The sequence below is a fragment of the Salmo salar genome, chromosome ssa01, assembly GCF_905237065.1.
Source record: "Salmo salar chromosome ssa01, Ssal_v3.1, whole genome shotgun sequence".
NCBI classification, from domain to species: Eukaryota; Metazoa; Chordata; class Actinopteri; order Salmoniformes; family Salmonidae; genus Salmo; species Salmo salar.
The window spans coordinates 133,853,217-133,860,838 of NC_059442.1; the positions used below are offsets into that span (position 1 = coordinate 133,853,217).

Here is a 7,622-nt window from a genome sequence, read left to right on the forward strand (position 1 = left end):
CACTGTCAACCATATTTGGCCTTTCCCATTTGAATATCATGCTAACACATTTTGCCACATACTGTGGATAGAAAAGTATGATGGGTGGGGTAAATGACTAGCTTATTTAGTTCTGTAACTGATAAGATCTTGAACTTTCTACTGCAAGGGATCAGTTATATATCTGTGAGACATGAGGGTTAGAATTTAGAGCGGGTAACACAAGGCAACCCATGCCTCTGATATTTACTGCTTTGCCAGTAGTGCAGCACCAAATGCCAACACCATCAGCCCCACTTAAAACATCTCTCACACCACAACTCTAAAAGGTAGCATGGACATTTAAATCATTTGATATAAGTTTTATTGACTGGGATCACAGTAAGGTAAGTAATTGAAAGTTGGGTTACCCTGGCTTTAGTCCATCAAAAGAGGCCTGCATTTTTCTACTTACAGTAACTTGACACTGGGGAAATCACCAGGAAAATCAGCTGCACAACATGTCCAAAAGGATATGTATTTTTGTTTAATAAAACATGTGCTTGCATACATATGTTTATAACAAGTGCAGTAAGCCTAGTCTTGTCTAGCAGAGAGAATGTACATATTTATTTTCATTCATAATATAGGCCCAATGCAAGTTATTATCAAATCAAATCAAGCTTTATTTATACAGCACATTTCAGACAGGAACACAATGTAATTCATAGCAACAAAGTAATAAAAACAATGAAAATAAAAACTGAAATATTTACTACACAACAAACATAAGACGATAAAAAATGAAAGAATGACAATAAGAAACTGAACGACTAAAAAGCACCCTAAGGAAAAGCAAGCTAAAAAGGTATGTTTTAAGATCTCTTTTAAAAATGTCCATAGTTTTGCTTTGGGACTGTTAAAGGCCAGTGCCAGTATACCTGAGGGACTGTCACACCCTGACCGGAGAGAGAAGGTTTATTTCTCTATGTTGTTAGGTCAGGGTGTGGGGTAGGCATTCTATGGTTTATATTTCTAAGTTTTGGCCAGGTATGGTTTCCAATCAGAGGCAGCTACCTATCGTTGTCTCTGATTGGGAACCATACTTAGGCAGCCCTTTTCCCTCCTTGAGTTGTGGGATCTTATTTTTGTACTGCTGTGTAAAGCCTGCAAGACGTGACGGTTGTGTTCCATTGTTTATTATTTTGTTTAAGTGTTCAGAGTTCAAATAAATATCAAGATGAACACATACCACGCTGCACCTTGGTCTACTCCTTTTGACGATCGTTACAGGGACCTACTGGGCACATAACTTTAAAAGCATGTCTGGCATCTATTGGGGTGCACAATCATGGATTGATTTACAACCAATAGAATAATCTGAAAATTAATTCTAAAACTCACAGGCAGCCAGTGCAGAGAGCTTAAAACCAGTGTAATGTGTGCTCTCCGTCTAGTCTTGGTCAGTACCCGTGCTGCAGCATTCTGTATGTTTTGCAGTTGACCAATGGCTTTCTTAAGTAGACCAGACAGGAGAGCATTACAGTAGTCAAGCTTGCTTGTAATAAAAGCATGGATGATTCTCTCTGTATCATCCTGAGAGAGAAACGGCCGCACCTTGGCAATGTTCCAAAAGTCTTATGGATTCTTACACTGCCAGAAATAGTCAGTCATATTTGGAAAAAATAACTATTGCAAACATGATATTCAACTGACACAGAATGCACTCCTGTGGCTTCCAGTGGTTTATGGGTGTTAATCCCTATTTGTTGATTTCACTGCACATTCTATCAGCCCCTATTGGGCTAAAGGCACTATGAATAGTTTCCTTTGATACAACAAACATAGGATTGTCTGGGTCAAGCCCCACTCCTCTTCTGCTCTTCTGGACACAAGTCCGGGGGTATCATCGGATGGGGCCACAGTGTCTTCTGATCCCTCCTGTCTCAGCCTCCAGTATTTATGCTGCAGTAGTTTATGTGTCGGGGGGCTAGGGTCAGTCTGTTACATCTGGAGTATTTCTCTTGTCTTATCCGGTGTCCTGTGTGTATTTAAATATGCTCTCTCTAATTCTCTCTTTCTGTCTTTCTCTCGGAGGACCTGAGCCCTAGGACCATGCCTCAGGACTACCTGGTATGATGACTCCTTGCTGTCCCCAGTCCACCTGGCCGTGCTGCTGCTCCAGTTTCAACTGTTCTGCCTGCGGCTATGGAACCCTGACCTGTTCACCGGACGTGCTTGTTGCACCCTCGACAACTACTATGATTATTATTATTTGACCATGCTGGTCATTTATGAACATTTTAACATTTTAACATTTTGACCATGTTCTGTTTTAATATCCACCCTGCACAGCCAGAAGAGGACTGGCCACCCCTCATAGCCTGGTTCCTCTCTAGGTTTCTTCCTAGGTTTTTGGCCTTTCTAGGGAGTTTTTCCTAGGGAGTTTTTCCTAGCCACCGTGCTTCTTTCACATGCTTTGCTTGCTGTTTGGGGTTTTAGGCTGGGTTTCTGTACAGCACTTTGAGAATATCAGCTGATGTACGAAGGGCTATATAAAAATAAATTTGATTTGATTTGATTTGAAGTCTTGTAGCCATACATCGTTTTCTTTCTTCCAGTACCTGAGGTAAATCGTCACATTTACATTAGGCCTAATGTATAGAACCACAATTAACATGTGACTTAAGTGGGCCAGTGTCTATGATAACTGACATCAAAGGCAGAAAAAGTATCTGTGTCACCTTGCTTTGGGTGAAGTCGTCACATTCCCTAAGTGTAAGTACTAAACCATTTATCTGCACTTCAGGTTCTTCTGAATTGCAGTGATATCAGACAACAGAACATTACATGACAGGCCAATGACAGGATGTGACACCTAGTACAAGTACAGGACAGATTACATTTAAATATTTTGGTTTGCAGACCACTGTAGAACTGTCATGTCAAAATTCTGAGAGTAGATCACTTGCATTGTCTTTAACATTAATTCATTAATGCAATAGATTTTTTTTATGGTGTCATAATCAACACATTTAACAGCCTCAGCCGAAATCGGAGGTTTTACAGTACCATAAGATGTTTTTAGGCTGGAGGTATCCATCGATGTTTCTCACTGTCTCTACTGACCAAACGCTGTTTATGTGATTTGTCACAGTGTACCAGCTGAGAGGGTTTCAACTCCTGTTAGTGAACGACTGAACGTTGTAGCCTCTGACATGGGTCAACACGCCCACACCAATGAATATAAGATCTTGGAGCACACATCAAGCACAAGTATATCTCTAATGTATTTAAACAGAGTTCTTAGCATAAAACTGTCACACTTGAAGGCTTAAGGCAAATGCAGGGCAACAGTGCCACCATCAGGAACATTTGCCAAGTCCTTTTCGGTCAAGTAGGCAAGAGTTTCAGGGAAATGAGAGAAGAGAATGGGGGGGGAAGGACCCACACCCTAGCGTTGTACTTACCTTTCTTACCTTTCTAACGCTTGTCTGCTTTATTGAGGAAGTTTGCTTACTTTGACTTATGTGGTCGTTGTCCCTAGTGTATTCCGTTAGGGAATGCAATAACAGGAAGTTGCTCTGGATAAGAGTGTCTGATAAATAACTAAACTGGAAATTACTTCACTTTATACTGTATTTACACAGTAGTTCTTTTGGTTTGACTCATTTAAAACGTTCTACTACTTCCAGGTCTAGTTTAGAGTAAGTATCACAGGCAGCAGTTCTAATACAAAGACAGACACCGCATACATAAGAGCCCCCAGCCCTCCTCAATATGTGTCATTTTGCCATGGATTGTTTATTGCTTTGGTTCAAAGGAGATTCAATTCATAGAAATAGATCACGTTGAAACATATGCTCTGCAGAACTAATCCAGCATTATTAGGCATAGTCATGTTGACTCCCAGATAATCTATCAGTTTACAAATGAGAAAGTACACTTCAACAGTCTTGATTTTTCAGTTTATCTTGGTTTTGCTAGTCTTTGCGGGAAATGATAGAAAAACATGCCACACATGTAGTTACAGTGAGAGTAAATAAAGTGATGGTGTTTCAATAGCAATAGAAGCCACTATGTTTGACATCTTAAATGACCAAGGCTTAATTCAAAAAATTGTTGTCAAAAGGTGTCAACGCCGACATCAGCTTTAAAGCTCTACCCCAAGCTTTACGTCTAATTGTAATGAATCACTGGAATCACTCTTTCCCCTCACACTCGTGCTTGATCTGAATGGGGATGACCATGTCACTGGGGAGGATGGTGCTGGTTGAGCCTGGGAGGGGTGCTTCTACCAAGAGAACCCCTTCCCCAGACAGAGATGAGCTGACGTGCTGCAAGTCCACACCAGGGGGCAGCCTTCAATAAACAAACAACAACAATCAGACAGGCAAAGACAGACAGGCAAAGACTTGTTTACTGTGATTCAATAGACTGCTTTTCATCTGTTTTTACAAATGTAATTAAACCGAGGGAAACGATTTAGAATGTCTTCCTATAGCAATCAACAGCAAAGACGTTCAATTCCACACATTATTTTTTGAGTTCTTACTTTCATTACCGTTATGTCTTTGTCATAGCATTGTGAGGGACTTTATTTTCTATTACAACTTACTTGTACTTTCTTGTAAAGCACCTTGAGACTGATCCATGTTCATCCTCCCTTTCTTCATGTTGACCTTAAAATAGAAGTTGAAGTAATTGAATAAGGAGCATGTCAAACCTTTTTAGTAACAATGAATGTTCAAACTGCCACCATATTCTGGTTTCTCAGATCAGAGAAATAATGTTAGTACCTGTAATCTCCAGGAAGCCCCCCTTGGTTTTGATTGATATCTCCTCTGGTGAGAAGTGATTGACATCCAGTGTGATCCTCCAGCTGTCCTGTCCTGTCCTGATCTCTGACACTCCTCCAGACAGTTGTCTCTGAAGTCTGGCTGAGGTCTGGGGTGCCACTGCGGCAGGGGGAGCAGTGCCGGGGGTGAAGAGGGGATGGCGTGTGTACCCTGGCCAGGATGATGATGCCAGTCTCCTCCTAGCCCAGTCTATCCAGCTCACATCGCCTGGATCCAGGAAAGGAGGGAGGCCAAAGTCCTGCTCCATGATCATGCGGCTAGGCTGTGTCCACTCACGGAAAGGATCCCAGTTTACATCTCGGCGGAAAAGAGGACGCGGTAATACCTTGTTGTGGTCAGCCATGACTTCGGAATGGCCTGAGAGTGGTACTAGGAGGGAAAAAACGGTTTCCTCTCTTGGTTTTCACCTGGCTAGCTAATGTAATTCAATCGTTGTCTAATTACAATGACTAAGTCAGGGTTAATGACTTACTCAACACACAAAAAGGCAGCAATATTTTCCCCCAAACAGTTCAGGAAGGCTGGCTCATAGTGGGAAGGACTGCCCTGGACAATCAGACTTTGTTCAGCTGTGGAGCATCACTCACACCCTTTATATACCCAGCTGATCCATTCGAGAACTTATCAAACAGTAAGTCTTATCCATGGCATGACAATGACTTGACTGGCATGGTTGGGGCAGTGGTGTTGCTCCTCTGTTGCCCTGGGACCTGGAGAGAATAAATCTTAAGTATGTGTATTTATAGCTCCAAGGCGTAAATGGCAAGTAGTTGGTGGATGACTCTGGGCGCAGCAACGATGGGGTTTATTCAGCGCTTGGCCTCTGCAGTCTTGTCACATACTGGTGCTCTTTGTCTTCTCCATAGTAATCGCACCGTACAGCTATGTGCAGGGACAGCATGTCCATTCAGCGCAGAAGCTGCTATGCAACTCGTCAGCTACTGTAGGAACGAGGGGGAAACTTTTAGTTCCAGCCCCAAACTCCAAAGCATGACTTTTCTGGTTACCCCACTGTCGGAGCCATGGTTTACTGACACCTAATAGGTTCTTTTGCAGTGACTTCAACTTCTACGTACATCTATGGGCATGTAACATTCACTTACATGTTGACACTGTTGCTCCTGCATCTGAGGGGAGTGATGGAGTTCTAATAGATAGACTGACGCAATAGAGAGGTAGTGAGGAATGTTGATATGAAGAGCCTGTAGGCCTTTCCTCTGGTTTGCCCTGCTTTACCCCTGGGTGTGACTCTCTGTCCCCTCACTCACTGTCAGAGGGGAATTAATCTAATAAGCCTGCGCCAGCGTGTTTTAGGAGGGTCATGAAAGGGATTATCTACATAATGTCAACAACTCAGGCTCTCTCCATTCAACATTCAACAACTCCCTGGGGTGAAGGGGTGAAGTCCCACTTAGTTCTCTCTCTCTCTCTCTCTCTCTCTCTCTCTCTCTCTCCCATACGTAATTGGTAACTCTTATTTGTTAGCTTTAGAGTCCACTAACCATGTTTTCCAGGCCCCAATCCGTCTATCAGTCAAGGATGGAAACTAGAATTGGTGTACCCTCTATTGCAACAACCGGGCCAGTTGCTGTTGGAGAATTGTTTCGTTGCTGCAGTTTCGTAGTGTTTATATATTTGTGTATTGTCTTTCAGATATTAGTAATACAACATAACAACAATTGTATTCTACAGGTGGGGGATGAGAGGAGGTGGTGGTATACATAAATTCTCAAATAAAGGTGCTTTCATACTGCAATATGCTATTCACACGTTGGCCCTGTCCAAAATCGGGTTTTGCCTACTACTTACTAAAACTACATACTGTGTACTAATCTTACTACATGTTATTTTGAATGTACTGTTCAGTAAAAACGAATGCAGTAAGCAACAGATCAACATACTAGACTCACCCATCCTAAAAATGAATCATCTAATGCTTAATTGCATTGATTCCCGCCATTCGTTCATTATCAGTGGTTGTGAAACACAAGTGAGCCTGGAAAGACGATTCTATTCTTCAAAAGTGTGCAGTAAATTCTACTAAATGAAAAGCCGAAATTAGTATGACGTCCTGGCATTTAAAGCATACATGATTTTCGAAATTTCACATACTATATAACATTCTATTTTCGCAAAACTAAATTGCCTACTATTTAGAACGCAGGTATGAGTATTTGGACATTGATTGTACATTGGTTTTCAAAAACGAAATAATAGGAAATACAATAAATGAAATACAAATAAATGAAACAAAAAAAACGAGTTATGTAGTGGTGATGTGGTCAAATACAAAGACATTCACACATATTCATCTCATACGTCAACGTTGATCGCACTGGTCTCTCAAGTGAGGCCGCTCGGCTCTTCCCCCCGAGACACACTCCCACGGGTGAGCCCCTACCCCGGCTCCCAACTCAGATAGTGAAGACGTTAATAAATATATTTTTGTTGTCAGTTACACTTGGTGAAGGCTGGAGAAGAGAGCCGCACGATGATGGGTCCCCCGGAAGACCAATGCCCAGCACGTTGTCTGTAAAAAAAAGAAAGAAAAAAAAGAATAACAGATACATCAAAACGCTGGTGGTAGCTGGTGGTAGCAGTTTTCCAGTATAACCACATGGTGGACTACTACTGCACTTTAGTTGAGACTGTGGTACCGTAGTTGGGAAATGTGTGTCAATATTATGCCAGAGGGCTCAATTAATTACAGAGTAAATGGATTGTGAATGTGACATAAGTCATCTTAATCTTTACAGCTCAAACAAAGTCCAAAACCTATCTGTCATAAATCATTCAAACAATGAA

At 41.7% G+C, this 7,622-nt stretch overlaps 1 protein-coding gene across 1 annotated transcript; it reads right to left on the reverse strand.

The window, feature by feature from the left end:
• Positions 1–3,581: 3,581 nt before the first annotated feature.
• LOC100196153 (heat shock protein, alpha-crystallin-related, 1) lies at positions 3,582–5,226 on the reverse strand. The gene is given in 3 exon segments (NM_001141182.1): positions 3,582–4,320; positions 4,577–4,640; positions 4,758–5,226. Coding segments are annotated over 3 exon segments (627 nt in total). The 5' UTR covers positions 5,161–5,226; the 3' UTR covers positions 3,582–4,160.
• Positions 5,227–7,622: the final 2,396 nt, after the last annotated feature.